This window comes from Passer montanus, unplaced genomic scaffold (genome assembly GCF_014805655.1).
Source record: "Passer montanus isolate IOZ18808 unplaced genomic scaffold, ASM1480565v1 scaffold33, whole genome shotgun sequence".
In the NCBI taxonomy this organism is placed as follows: Eukaryota; Metazoa; Chordata; class Aves; order Passeriformes; family Passeridae; genus Passer; species Passer montanus.
The window spans coordinates 5,143,121-5,156,143 of NW_024368041.1; the positions used below are offsets into that span (position 1 = coordinate 5,143,121).

Below are 13,023 nucleotides of genomic sequence, written 5' to 3' on the forward strand. Positions count from 1 at the left end.
ATCCTCTGCATCTGGAAGTAGAAAGAGTCATATTAGCAGCAGCCAGGATCCATGGAAATCCCACTGCAGCCCTCAGCAGAGTGTGGAGAAGAGGCATCATTCCTTTTCAAAGGGAGAAAAATGCAACAAGCCAGGATCATCTCGGAGGCAGAGGGAGTAGATGACAAAAACTGTATTTTTCTTGGAGTTTACATACAATCATTTTGGATATTTAAAGGGAAATAATAAACCCACTGAGGTTTTGGCCTGCACCATTGGCTGTATGTGTATGTGCTTATGGTTTGTAAAACCTGCCCCTGAGCACACCCTGACCTCGGGTGTGCCCACTGCCACCGCGGGAGCCATTCCCCGTCCCCACATCCCTGCACGGGCTCGCACACAGCCCAGGGGCTGAACATCGCTGCCAAAGATACAACAACTGCACAAGCTACCCAGCGAGCCCAGCGCCTGCAGAGGTGGGCCCTTGACCTGCAACCGCCGCTTCGGAAATCACGACAGGCTCGGCCTGGAGGTCCCCGAGCGGCTCGGAGCGCGGTGTCGTGCGGGTCTGTCGCGGCTAAAAGCGCTGGGGAGGCGGCCGAAAGCAAAAGTACTGCCCGCCTTTGCCCCGTGTGAGGATCGAACTCACGACCTTCAGATTATGAGACTGACGCGCTACCTACTGCGCTAACGAGGCGGCTGAAAGCAACCTCTTCGTGAGGGCTCTCGGTCCTGCCGCCGGCCTCGCTCTCCGCCGGGGCCACGGGAGGACACGGCACGGCCCGGCCCGGCCCCTCGTCCGCCCACACCGCTCCCACCGGGCCGGGTCCTGTGCTGGCCGTGCGGGGACACGGAGCGATCATGTGGGGTGGCAGTGTGAGGCACCACAGTATAACCTGTGAGGAGCCCCGCCGTGCCCACGTGGGGGACCAGGGTGACCCTGAGGGACACAGGGGTGGCCATGAGAATTCCCGGCCGAGGAGAGGAGGGCCGTCCCTGGCCCCGATCGGCATTGGCAGGGCTCAATCCTGCATGTCAGGGTAATTAGATGGCATCATTTTCGGCCTAATTGCGCAGAACAGGTCAGGAGATAATTAGTGACTTTCGGCCGCGTCTGGCAGCTGCGGGCGGATGTTGGGGGCGGAGGGAGGGTCGGGGTAGGTTTTAAAATCACCCCAGCGCTCAGCACGGCCCCGCCACCGCCCCTACTCGGCCCCACGTGGTCGCTCCGGGATTCATATCCGAGCCATTTCATACTCTTGTGCGTTTCGTACATCTTTGTCTCATCTTTACGTATGAATTTTTTCTTCCCCCCACCCCACAGGACACCTGACATAGCCCCAGAATCTGTGAAGCTGCCCTGAACAACTGTCCCTGAAGACACGCGTGCTCCCGAGGCTGGGGCGGCGGGACCCGCTCGCTGCCCGCACACGGCCTCGGCAGCCCTCACAAGAGCCCAGGCGGGCGCATCGCCTCGGTGCTGCTGTCCCTCTGGAGCCGTGGCACGGGCACAGCGCTGCCGGGGCCAGCCCCCCCCGTGAGGGAATGTGTCACGCGTGGCGCTGCAGCCAGGCACGCACACAGGCACGGACACCTCGGGCAGGTGCGCCCGCCCCGCCTCTCCTCGGTCGGACCGGCCGGCCCGGCTGCCCCCGGGCTCTGGCCTGTCACCCCGCTGCAGCCCGCCCCCCATCCCCCTAATGACACAGCAGAGAGCTGCCACGGGGGCAACGTGACTCCGGCAGCTGCAGCCTGGGAAGGAGGAAAAAAAAAAAAAAAAAAACCAAAAAAAAAAAACCCAACAACCATCACTAAAAATAACTCATACAATTATGTGCACAATCAAGTGATGAGTGTTTGTATTTCTCATGCTTTGAGGCCAGCTCACAACCCTCCCTCCACGTAATATTCAGGATGTTTGGGAAGGGGTATTTTACTTTTAATAGGATGGCGTAGTCACAAAGCTTTAAAGAAATAAATGAGTGAATCGTCTATGGTAATAGCAACATACTCCGGACGGGGCACAGTGACGAACTTCACATCTATTTTTAAGCCTGCCTGGCAGCATGTAGGTGCAGAACAGAGCCCATGACCCTTTCTGCTGCTCTGAACCCATGGACATGGCTGCTGTCTCTGTTCCAGTTCACCATCCGAGCTGTTTTTTCTCCCTAACGAATACTATGGGAAGATAGAGATGCCTCAAGCTGTTTTGAAGATTGTGCAATGATGCTTGGGAGCCTACCTGCTTTTGCTTGAGTGCTTTCCTCACTCATATTTCACAGGATGCGACAGGAAGGGAAATACAATCGAATCCGACGGCCGTGGTAAATTTGACTCGAATTCTCCGTATGCCCTGGGGCTGAGGTGGGTGCCTCTCAGATAAGCAATCTAATCAGCTTTGCATTTGTGTCCCATCTGGAAACAGATTGTTGCCGGAGTTCACCAGCACCTGAGAAGCAAGCGTCAGGTTCGTTTTGAAGATAATTGTACAGACAAATTCAGGGAGTGTGAATTTGCCTGTGGTAATAAGATCTCTTTATTTTTATTCATAGTTAATTCGTTCAGCCGAGGCGATTTCATGCCAGAATGCAGTCCTCAAACAAGAAGGACGATTGCACTGCCTGTGGCACGCATATGCATGGTGCCTGCCCGGCAGATCGGCTGCTGCGACAAAGAGCCATGAACCACCCCAGACATATGGGCAAGATACGGAAGAGGCTGGAGGATATCAAGAACCAGTCCCCGAAGTTGACAAAAGTGGACTTCAGCCACAACGAAAGCATAAGATTGGCCACCGACGCCTTCTTGGATGGTGGGACCGACTCTTACCTCCAAACGCTAAGCAGAGAGGGTGAGGTGGATTTCCTCTCCTCGGTGGAAGCTCAGTACATCAAGGACAACGCCAGGGAGTCCTACTATGCACAGGAGTGCCCAGGTGCGGACGGGGCAGCCGTGCCAAAGCAGAACGACGCCGGGTCACTGCCTTCGGGGACCTACTTCCCCACCATTTCTGACAGCAGCGAGCCGGCTCTGCTCCACACATGGATTACAGCAGAGAAGCCCTATTTAAAGGAAAAATCCACCGCCACTGTGTATTTCCAAACAGAGAAGAACAGCAACATTAGAGACATCATACGCCGCTACATCCACAAGACCACTCAGGTATGAGGAGAGAATTGTCTTTCCCTTTGCACTCAGTTGTTTCTTGCTCTTACAAACTCAGGTGAACGTGGTGTTTAATCCAAGGCAGCCCTGTGCATTGCAGTATAGCTTTGCTCTAGAACGTGCCTGTGAAGAGCTTGTTGTTGAACACAGGCAGTGCTTTTTAAATTATTTTTTTTTAACTCATACAATTTTTTTTTTTTATGTTGGTGGCTTAAAAAAGTATTCCCTCTTCTCTCTTGTAACCTCCCATTTGCTCAGTGGGTTAAATGTGCTGCAGAAAGGGCAGCTCGGCTCTGTCCCTTCTCATGTACCCCCACCCCAGCAGGATGGTTTTATCTGTTCACACCACTGCACAATTAATGAGAATTAAGCCTAAGTGAGCTCTCAGCCATTAGGAATTGTTTGAGAGGATTTGTGGGAGATGTGGGTGAAAGGGAGGCCAAAGAAAGGCATATGTGTCTGGTATGTCAGCAGGCATCCCCAGAGGAAGGAAATTATCTAGAAAATAGACCTTTCATCCCTAATATGTTGCCTATATCAGTTAAAATGTCATGTGGACTCCATAGGGAGACTGCAGCATAACTTGGCATGTGGGAAAGGTGCAGATGATGCCTCTGACTACACACAGGTGGTGCCACAGAGGTGCCAGCCACAAGCCAAAGCCAGGCTGCCCACACTGTGGGGAACCAGGAACTGAGCAGCTGGAGGGGGGACTCAAAACTGATGTCATGTTTGTTCTAGCAGCTCTCTTGTTTTCCTGGGGAAAAATAAATTGATACTTCAGGGCTGTGTTTACGATCATCCAGGAGTTTTACCCTTATATAAAAGAGCAGCAGCAGTTTCACCCAGGAATGGTCAGGAGCCAAGGCAGGATGCAATAGTGCTGCCCAGCACAGACTTCTGAGCCCTCTGGATTCCTTCCACTTTGTTATTCCCCTGCAAGGGCAGGTGCTGGCCCTGCTAACACAGACTGTAATGGCAGGGGAGAAGGATCCCCCTTGGCAACTGCTCTCTCAAAGCCTACAAGTGCTCACCACACCAGTGGAATTAGAGATCACTCCTTTTAAGTTGGAGGCATCAGAAAGATGCAGAAGCAGAAGAAATGTCTCTGGAATAATAAAATAGGCATCAGGTAAAATACCAACCCAGACCAATTTTCTGTCCCAAAAAGAAAAAACTTGTGGGCAAAAAATTGGGAAATGTAATGTAAACCCATGGTTCACATGACCTTCTTAATAATCTAATTTACATTATGAGAGTGTGCTGAAGTGACACTAACAGTATCACTGTTTGTGACACTGTTAGTGTCATTTAAATAAATTTGTGAACTGCTTTTTGAGCACAGTTTTCCAATGGCACTAGTTATTAATTATCATCTGGTAAGGGTTCATCCTGGATAGCCTGGCATTTGATATATGCATTAAAAAATTAAATAACATAATAAAGACTGTGTTTATGGATGATCTCAAACTGCAAAGGATTAGCAAGGGATGCTACAATTTTAACACATTTGTGGAATTAGTGCAAATCACAAAATGGAATTCAGGCAGAAGAAATTAGGAGTACTGCAAGTAAGAGAGAAAGGTCAGATGCAGAGGTATAAATTGGGAACAGGTGGTAAAGAGCAGTACCAGATAGAACAGTTTGGAGCTGGGGCATTAACAGGAAGTGTGGATGTGAGATATTTGACATAATTGTGCTTACCAAGCCATGGCAAAGCTCTTTCTGAAGCACCAGGCTTTGGCAGCAGGAGGAAGGTGTGGGATCCTCACTGCTCCATGAATAGTTTGGCAGCACAAAGAGGACGATGGCTGCACAGGATATGCCTGGTCTTGTAGGATATCCTCATGGTGGCAAGGGGAATAAGATTGCTGTTAGGTGTGGGCATAGGTTTTGGAGCAAGATTCAGAACAAGCTGGAAGCAGTTAGTAAGAGAGATCTAGAGAGATGCTGTAAAGTTTGTTTTGATTGAAGGTGATGTCCCATGAGCACAGTTATCAAAGTTCCCTCTCCAGTCAGTGGAGAAACAAGCACCTCCTGAAGATAAGTCAGGTAATAGCTGGGCTGAGTTGACCCTTTCCATGGGCAGTAGCAGACATCAGACAAGACCAGCACTTTCTACTATGGAGCTGGTTTTATATCACATTTACAGTTCTCTTGATCCACACTGGCTGCAAGCTGTGCATTTAAACAATTGTCAGGGCTTTTATGCCCAATCCTGAGACTTTTACAATATTCTGCCAGTTGTGTATTGGGGAGCATGGATGTGTGATCAAATTCTAACAGTTAGTTTATAAATCAGTGTTTTAAAAAATATGGAGCTGTTGGAGTCTATCACCCCACCACCACCAACAACAGGGTGAGGCTTTTTAAAGCCAGAGCTGTCCAGGTGTAAATCATAAAACAGAAAGCATCATCCAGGGATTTTTGCTGAATGTGGCTTATGACACCTAGTGACCCGTGTGGAAAGGGATATGGTCTTTTATTTAGCCACATTCTTATCATTCTCTGGTAAGTATTTCAATGTATTTCCTAGTGCTGAAATCTCACCTACAAATTCATATCATCATGTCATATGTTGTGTGTTAGACTGGCTTTAGATGAGGAATAAAGCAATGAGGCAATATGTTTAATCAGTTTAATGATTCAGGCACTTATAGGGAGAAAAACAGAAAAAATATCCACATATAACTAAATATTTGTGGTTATTGGAATATTTTTTTAAACAAACTACATCACAGTGTCCTCACAGCGACCTTAAATGATGTGAATTGACTCTGCTAATGCCTGTGCTCTCTTTCTGAAGGTGTTAGCCATTGTGATGGATGTGTTCACAGACACTGAGATTCTCTGTGACCTCCTGGAGGCAGCGAACAAGCGCATGGTCTTTGTCTACCTGCTGCTCGATCACGGCAGTATCGATCTTTTCTCGGAGATGTGCGACAAGCTGCAGATTTCTGAGGATCTCTTCAAGGTACTGTGGCTCTGTGAAGCTTCTAGGCTGAGAGTTGTCTGCCTAACTGCAGGCACTCTGAGCTAGAAGCATGGTTATGCCAGGGTCAGTCCACCTTCTAATTAAAAGGGTGCAAGAGATTTCCTGGGGTGGTGTTAGCACACCCAATTCCTCTTTGAAGATGCCTACGTTTTCCCATGGATATTATAGAAAGGTAAGGCATTTCCATTAGGTTCCCAGATGAAAGTAATCTTGACCCTGAAGTCTTAAAACAGGACTTAGATTTCCCTAGTAGAGTTATCTAACATAGGCATTAGAGCTGCTTCTGTTTAATAGCTCTGCAGCAGCTGTGGCCTGGCAGCCACAGGGAGAAGGTGCACAAAACTCTTTTGCATAGTCATAGCTTGGTTGCACTGGGTGGTTTGTGATAAAATGTGTTAAAGCTCTTTTAAAATTTTAACACATTTCTGATAATATGTGCTAAAAGCTCTTAAATTTAGGTGGCTGTTAATTTAATCTGCCTTCATCTCTGTCAGAAGGAGCTGGCTTTAAAAGAACCCCTCCTAGGGATTATTTCAGTTGTTGCTTGAGATGCTGTAGAGCTCCTATGGCATCTCCCTGGGGATGGGTGATACTGCAGAGGCCACAGACCTCTGGAATGGCAGCTGTGGGCACACAGGAGACCTGAGGGCATCTTACACATACACCAGACACCTGGTTTTCAACAGCTGAATTCCATCCCAAATATATAAAGGAGCTGAAATTAATAATGCATGTTCATAAGTGTTTGCATGCCTGTAAACCCTCACTGCTAGGAGAGTGTGTCCTTGCAGGATTGGAGGAGCAGAGGTTTTGCCCTGCTCTGGCATGGCACAGGCAATGTAAATCAAAGGAATATCCAGCTACAGCAGACTGTGCCTGGGCTGTCAGTGGAAGGCAGCAGGCTGCTCCCAGCTATGGACACATCCGTGCTCCTTTTGGCTGGGTAGGGTCACTTACTGTCACACAGCTCATCTCCACCTGCATGAGCTTCCACACAGGTTTATATCCCCAGTGAAGCAAGGAACCCCTGGCAAGTGAGAGACCTTGTCTTCTGGACACAAACCTTCAAATATCACATCAGAGAGTCCATAAAGAAATTTGACATTCGGGCAGTGAAGAGCTAAAGGCAGTGGGGAAAAGAACCCTCCCTGTCTGATTTTTATTAAAAAGTAATTCACTCAGTTTTATTTTTATTTACAGAATATTTCAGTCCGCAGTGTTACTGGAGAGGTTTACTGTGCCAAGTCAGGCAGGAAATTTTCAGGACAAATTCAAGAAAAATTTCTGATCTGTGACTGGAGATATGTGCTTTCTGGATCTTACAGGTGAGATAAGCCATTGCACTTCATCTCTAGGTACTTCTTATGATTTTTTAGTATTTCTTCCCAAGAAAAGTGCCATGGAAATCTTTGTAAGGTAAGAAGCTTTTGTTTAACAAAAAACACCTCATGTTTTCAAATACGTGCCATTTTTCAAAAATCTACTTAACTTGCTTTAAAGCTGCTCTTAATTCTTTATGGAGCATGGGTTTTAATTTAAATGTTCAGAAACTAATGTAAACAACTTTGCCAGTGCAGCCCTGGGGCAAAGCTAGAAATGTGTACAGCTTAATATTATGTTTTCCTCATTGTTAAGGTTCTCAAGTGTTGTGATCATGAGGCATGATACATTTCTGTCTCCCTCGGGATCCCTTAATGCAGCATATGTCACTCAGCTTATCTGAGGATTTGTTCCTCATATGACAAATTTAGTGATTAAAGGTAAAACAGAAATACTTCAGAGACTTACTGTTTTTCTGTGTGTTTTATTAACAGGTAGCCAGTATATATCCACGTAACTACTCTACCTGCATTTCCCCCCTTTTTTACATTTTGTTTGTTTGTTTGTTTTGTTTGTGCTGCTGTAATTATTTCAGGCAGTGGATATAACATCTCAACAACTGGATTTTTAAGTAAGATCCTAGATCCTCTGGTCAGGGAATTTCAGGAGACTGAGCTTGCATCAAATAAATGAAGTTTCTGAGCATCATGGCTACATAGATATGTTTCACAAATGACCAAGTGTATCCTAGAAATCCAGGTACAAAAATACAATAGGTGATTATTGAATTTAAGGATGCGTTTATTTTTCTTAATTCCAGTTTATTATTTGGAAGCTTAAATGCCCCTGGTCTGATAAAACTGTGCCATCAGAAAGTCTACAGAACTACAGCAACGAAAGAAAAAGTGAATTTCTGGGGATGGGCTGCAGGAGCTCAGATGTACACAAACACAGGCACCCACTTTTCATTCCATTTCCAAATTAACCAGACAAAACTTAGTGGACACTCAGGGTTGGGGTTTTTTATTGACTGTTATTTTGTTTTCTTGTTATTTTGGGTGGTTTTTCATCCCTGGTCAAAGATGTGTTAAATCCAACAAAAGACTTGTATAGAGTAGAAGTGAAGGATGTGTGGGAGAAGGACAGAACAAGATCTCTTTTCTCTGACCAAGAAGCTTCCTTTTGGTTTCTCTTTCAATACCAAAAACACTAAAAGCACCTGAAGTCCTGTGCAGTCACTTCTGTCTACTGCTGTTGAATATCTTCTAATCTCAAGTACCTTGCCAGAAGATGTAATTCCATATCTAGCACACAAACAGAGAGGGTGGTGAGGAACAAATGTATTTAAAACCGTTAAAAACTATTTAGCTTCAGCATATCCAGCACCAGTTTGCAATTCACATGGGTTATAGCTGGCTACCAGTATGTGGCATTTCTTGCTAGCTCTCACTTTATTAACCTGAAAGATTTTTGTTATGCTTAAATCTTATCCACCAACCTCTTCAGGTATAAACAAGAATGATGTTGAGTGAAACAGACTAAAACTCTTCTGCAATTCATTTGCTGGAAATCAAATTGGAGTATATCTTAAAACTGATACAAAGGTTTTAAAATACAATACCAAATTTCACCAAAGTGCTGAGCTCTGCATGATAGTTGTAATAGTGGTGGGGGGAACAGGCTGAGGAAATAAAATAGCCCTTCAGGACATAGTCTCAGTTTTTATTGCCAGTATCTATGGTGAGGGGTTAGAATGCAGTATTTCTTTTTGCTGTCTCTGTGTCACTCTACCTCATCCTATGGTAACTGTTATTCCATTTTTTTAATGACTTTGAAATTAGATAGTGCATGAACTCAGCTTTCCTAAAGAAGGCAAAATGAAAACAGCAGAAAGCACAGACCTTGATCCCCAGGGCAGCTGAGTATCTCCCTGGCTGCCCCTCTGAAAGCCACTGGCCTCTTCAGAGTCAGCACCTACCAGCTAACACAGACATGCTTTGCCAGGAGCATCACTTCAGGTGGGGCAGGTTTCTCCCACACAGGTTATCCACCAGCAGGCAACACTAACATCAAGCTAACCCAAACCTGAGCCCAGCTGAAAACCCCAGAAGGAAGAAAACTTCCTTCCATTTCAGATTCCATGGGTGTTGTGCTGCACATTGCTGCAGCACTGTGAACACAGGGATGAGAACATCCCTACTGAACTGCAGCTCCAGCAGTGCAGAGAGGACACCCACTATAAAACAAGTCCAATGCTGAACAGGAGAGGTGGGATTTGATTGAGAACATCATAAATGAGAGGGTCTGTAACAGGACAGAGGACAAAGCCCTGGAAAGATGTCTGAGCAGTATCTATCTCTGACTGAATGTATGATACAGCACTGGCCCCAAGCCAGGCATCATTTCTTTGTGCTTTCTCTTCTTTTGATGGGCCTCACCCAAAAAAATCTGGGAGAAAAGTGATCCTTCTGGGCAGGTGGTGACAATAACAGACTTCTCTGAGCCTGTCCCAAAAGAGCATTCAGAATGGTAAACTAAGGAGCAAAACAAGGCCTAAAATCTAAACAATGCATTTTCTCTTAGAATTAAGCCAATGAAATCTTTCATGCCAAGTTCTGTTTTGTTCCCCAGCAAAGTACACAGACTGTAAATTGCTGTGACTCACTACACAACAAGTCCACAAGTGTTTGTCTATAATCACAAAGATCTTACCTTGTAACTTTGAGCTGACCCATTTGCCATTGGTTCTTGGAGAATCTCTGGGCTATTCATTTGATCTTTCTCTGTTACAAGGGTTACAGGTAAAATCAATGACCCACAAACTACTATCTGTCTGTCAGGTACTCCAGGAAGATACATATGGGAGTAAATTATCACCATTGGGCAGAACAGATTTTTTTCCTCTGATTCTGTTATGCTTTTAACAGCCATTTACAAGTGTAATTCATTTATATTTGTCTTAAATTTTCTTTTATAAACTAGACCTATCTCTAGCACATAAAGTATAAACATGATACTTTGGACCTCAGCCCTTTCATGAGTTTGTAACCTTCAATATAGTATCCTAGATATCCTTGTGTGCATTTTTGTATTTATTTCTGATCTATTGTCTCTTTAACAGTTAGATGAAGGGCATGCAAAGGTTTAGAGAGCACTGCTCAGTGAATAAAGGCAATGTTGAGCTGGCATAGCAGATGTTAGATTCCTGGCAGGTAGTTAGCTTGCTCTTTATGTTCGCTTCCAAGGTTTTGTCCATATTTAGAATGATTTGAACACAGTGGATGAGAAGTACCTGAATTTTGGTAACTTACTATGTGTTTTCTTGTCCAATCATAAAATGTACAGTATAAATTGTATGGGTGCCCAGTGGCATTGAACTACTGATTTCTTCACTCCTTCCCCTGCTCCTGAAGCAACAGTGTAAAATCACTGTATACCTCAAACCCAACCCTCTTTAGGAATGCTCTGGACAAGCAGGTGTAAATTGTGTGTCTTACTGCCTCAGTATCAGCTCAGGCTGTCAGTCCCACTGAGCTTCACAGGAGTTTTATCAAAACATGACAAGATTTTAAGTGCACACACCTACAGCCAAATGTGGCTCTCAGCAGCCCTTGTGCAAATCCAGCATAGCTAATAAAGTCACACAGGAATAACCATGGCAGAGTTTTGCCAACACAGAATAATCTGAGATTCAAATCCACTGCTGCTCTGTATCCTCTGCTGCATAGCTCAAGCCCTGGTCAGTTCAGGGAGTAATTACATTTCATTCTCTCAACTATATTCATTTTATTGGTGCTGCTGCTGCTCAGACACAGCAGCCTGTGCAACACAATCAAGCTGCCTTGTGGTTTTATAAAAGCACGAATTTATGTTTGCTGAGTGGATTAGGGAAGCACATAAAAGAAAAATAATTTAAAAGTTGTGGGTTATCCCCAAGGTGTGTCTCTGAACTACCAGAATTAAAACTATTGTGGTGCTTCTCCCTTACTTTATAGCAAAGTATTGCATTTATTTTTGGAAATGCTGTAGGAAATATTTGTAATTTCATTTTCTCTGTAGTGAAGAAAACAAGCATTTGTCAGGTGTGGCAGGTTGCTTTGTGGTATGGGATGTGACAGGAAGGTTGAGGTTTTAAGTGTTCTCTTGACCAATGCAGAAAGATTATGGAAAAAATGGAAACAAAGGATGGTTCTTTTTGCCTAGTCTTTTTGATGTCACTTGGAATGGCTGAGAGTTACCAAGTGGAATGGCATCTTGGAGGGTACAAGGTACAATTTACGTGTGTGCAGATAAGACCTGAATTTAAGCATTGTGAGTGGAAGGAGGAGAAGTCCCCAAAAGAAGGGTCTAAACTCCTTTCCATGGAACAGCCACCTTGGGTATTGTATCTGACATTTGTCCCTGCAGTGGATCTGGATCACCACTCCCTTCAGGAGGTTGCATAACGTTGCAAGGTTTCTTGAAGGTTTTAGAGGCAGCTGCAATAACAAAGATTGATCCAAGTTAAAGAGCACTGATGTGAACTGACCTGAAATTCAACTTCGACACCATCTTCATCCTGTGTTTAGACAAGAAGCTTCAGCAGTAAAACACATTTGCCTATCGCATCACCCCTGCGGGGGATGTGCAGCTCCTGACGGCGGCGTTAACTCTAACCCTTACCTTGTCTCTTCTTCCAGCTTCACGTGGCTGTGTGGCCAGGTTCACCGCAACCTCCTCTCCAAGTTCACGGGCCAGGTTGTGGAGCTCTTTGACGAGGAGTTCCGGCACCTGTACGCGCTGTCCAAGCCCGTGCGGGGCCCCAAGACCCCGCCGCGCAGCCTCCCGTTCCTGTTCAGCCGGAGCTGGGCCCGCCCGCGCAGCCTGCCCTGCAGCGACGAGGGAAGCGCCAACACCCTGTCCGACCCCTTCAGCAGCCTGTCCGCTGGGAGCACCCACCAGAGCAAGCAGACCCCAAGAACTCTCATGTTCAACAGCAACTTCAGCCCCCAGTCACCTCTGCAGCGAGTCAATTCCTTCCACAGCTATGTCTCGTTCACGCCCCCGCCTCCACAGAAGGCCATCCAGCCTAACTACTACCAGCCACACTACGTGGCTGAAAACTCCACAGTTCCCTATAACAACATGAACATTTACAGACCTATAAGGCTCAGGCAAGAGGAACCGAACAGGACAGGGTTAAGCTCATCCTGGAGATGCCTCCACAAAGCTAACCTGTTTGCATAATAACCACCTTGTTTGGAAATCCAAGTAAATGTAGCGAGGACCTGTTTAGCAATCACTTGTGTACTGATGAATATAGAAATTCTGTATAACACAAATGAGGATGATTTCAAGCCTCTTGTTTTGTTGCTTATGGATGCTTCATTTCCCTGATTAAAAAGCCAAGGCTGCTAATGTGTGAACCTCAGGTGCATCAGGATCCCAGGAAGAACACATCTGAATAGTGCTGCTCAGAGTGCAACACTGCTGCTGCCTGTCACCTGCCCCTGGCAGCTTATTTGTGCACCAGAAGGACAGTAACAGTTTTTCTTATGTCCAGGCAACAGGAAGGGGGTAGTGCA

The 13,023-nt window shown here is 45.8% G+C and overlaps 1 protein-coding gene and 1 non-coding gene across 2 annotated transcripts; one reads left to right on the plus strand and one right to left on the minus strand.

Moving 5' to 3' along the window:
* Nucleotides 1-603: 603 nt before the first annotated feature.
* Nucleotides 604-676, minus strand: TRNAM-CAU. The gene has a single exon. It is a non-coding gene; the product is annotated as a tRNA-Met (tRNA).
* Nucleotides 677-1,870: 1,194 nt separating this feature from the next.
* On the plus strand, nt 1,871-12,685 carry FAM83A (family with sequence similarity 83 member A). Its single transcript, XM_039715466.1, has 5 exons — nt 1,871-2,446; nt 2,532-3,141; nt 5,951-6,118; nt 7,340-7,464; nt 12,139-12,685. Exons 2-5 carry the CDS (start codon nt 2,566-2,568, stop codon nt 12,683-12,685), a joined length of 1,416 nt encoding a protein of 471 aa, XP_039571400.1. The 5' UTR covers nt 1,871-2,446; nt 2,532-2,565.
* The last annotated feature ends 338 nt before the right edge of the window (nt 12,686-13,023 follow it).

What these genes read in the sequence shown, in the direction of transcription:
- FAM83A (XM_039715466.1), top strand. Translation starts at nt 2,566, where the DNA reads ATGCAGTCCTCAAACAAGAAGGACGATTGCACTGCCTGTGGCACGCAT. An exon ending in ACATCCACAAGACCACTCAG is followed by an intron (nt 3,142 to 5,950) that starts GTATGAGGAGAG and finishes CTCTTTCTGAAG; the next exon opens with GTGTTAGCCATTGTGATGGA. An exon ending in GTGCTTTCTGGATCTTACAG is followed by an intron (nt 7,465 to 12,138) that starts GTGAGATAAGCC and finishes CTCTTCTTCCAG; the next exon opens with CTTCACGTGGCTGTGTGGCC.